Source organism: Eimeria necatrix, genomic scaffold (genome assembly GCF_000499385.1).
Source record: "Eimeria necatrix Houghton genomic scaffold, Enh_scaff1642, whole genome shotgun sequence".
Lineage (NCBI taxonomy): Eukaryota > Apicomplexa > Conoidasida > Eucoccidiorida > Eimeriidae > Eimeria > Eimeria necatrix.
Window position 1 is genome coordinate 1 of NW_013652334.1, and position 1,602 is coordinate 1,602.

The 1,602-nt window shown below is 38.8% G+C and overlaps 1 protein-coding gene across 1 annotated transcript; it reads right to left on the reverse strand.

Annotated features, from left to right (window-relative positions):
• Positions 1 to 486: 486 nt before the first annotated feature.
• ENH_00019210 (hypothetical protein) lies at positions 487 to 871 on the reverse strand (the record flags this gene model as incomplete). Its single annotated transcript, XM_013579381.1, has 2 exons — positions 487 to 498; positions 650 to 871. The coding sequence occupies 2 exons, from the start codon at positions 869 to 871 to the stop codon at positions 487 to 489; spliced, it is 234 nt and encodes a 77-aa protein (XP_013434835.1).
• Between the last annotated feature and the right edge of the window lie 731 nt (positions 872 to 1,602).

Sequence of the window (1,602 nt, forward strand, 5' to 3'; positions counted from 1 at the left end):
CTGCTGCTGCTGCTGCTGCTGCTGCTGCTGCTGCTGCTGCTGCTGCTGCTGCTGCTGCTGCTGCTGCTGCTGCTGCTGCTGCTGGCAGTCTGTTTTGTGGTTGTTCGGTAGCTCTTTTTGCACTTGTCCATTTGCTGCGGGAAATGTTTGGGAATGAATTGTTTATTTATTTTAAATGAATTATTTATTTATTTTAAATGAATTAAATAAATAAAAATAAATTATTTGTTTTTTTGAAACAGAAGTTCGGCTGCTGCGCAGCCGCAGCAGCCGCAGCAGCCTGGGAGTTGGCTTCGTCTGTTTTGCTGACAGAGCAGCAGCAGCAAAAGCTCTCCTCGCCAGCAGCAGCGTTGCGGTTAGCGCAAACCCTAAACCCTAAACCCTAAACCCTAAACCCTAAACCCTCTTTCGGGGCCCACTTAGGCCGTAGACTTGCTGACACAGCAGCAGCAGCAAAAGCTCTCCTCGCCAGCAGCAGCGTTGCGGTTAGCGCAAACCCTAAACCCTAAACCCTAAACCCTAATCGAAACCCTAGTCTAAACCCTAGTGGCAGTTTCTCTCTATCCCTAAACTGCCGTAAATAAACCCTAAAATGATTTAATTTCAAAACCCTAAATTGCAGCAGCAGCTGCTGCTGCTGCACTCTCACCTGCTGTTCTTCCTGCTGCTGCTGTCCCTGCTGCTGCTGCTGCTCTTTCTGCTGCTGCTTCGCCTGCTGCTGCTTTTGCTGCTGCCGCTCCTGTCGCTGCTCCTGCTGCTTCTGCTGCTGCTGCTTCTGCTGCTGCTGCTTCTGCTGCTGCTGCTTCTGCTGCTGCTGCTTCTGCTGCTGCTGCTGCTGCTGCTGCTGCTGCTGCTGCTGCTGCAGGGGCATCCAGTGCGTGTCATGAAAGCTTTGTCGGAAGAAGAGTGCAGAGCGAAAGCAGCACTTAAGGAGCAGCAGCAGCGGAGTGGTGAGCTGCTGCTGCTTTTTATTTTAATTTTATTTTTTAATTTTTTGTTTTTTTTCTTTTTTCTTTTTTGTCTTTTTAGTTCCTTTTTGTTTCTTTGTTTTCTCCTTTTGCTGCTGCTTTCTGTCTCTTTTATTATCTCTCTTTTTATCTTTTTTTGTCTTTTTTTTATTTCTTTTTATTTCTTTTTTTGTTCATTTTTGGCACTTTTTGTTTTTTATTTGTCTCCTTTGCTGTCATTCTTTCTCTTCTTTTGTTTTTTATTTTTATTTTTGTTTTTTATTTTCTCCTTTTTTGAGATTTCTTTTTTTGTTTTTTATTTCCGTTTTGCTCCTTTTAATTCTTTTATTTTGTTTTTCTCTTGTTTCTTTTTACTTTCTTCATTTCCACATTATTTTATTTTATTTTATTTTATTTTACTTTATTTTATTTCTTCTAATCTTTTATTTGTTTTTGTTTTCGTTGATCTCCTTTATCTCTTTTTCCTTTATTTGTCTTTTAATTTCTTTCAAGTTCTTTTCATCTTTTATTTGTTTTTCAATTTCTTTTGTTTTCACTTTTCCTTTTATTTCTTTTTCTCATTTGTTTTTTATTTTATTTTTATTTATTTTTTGTCTTTTATCTCCTTTTATTTCTTTTATTTTTTATTTTTTAA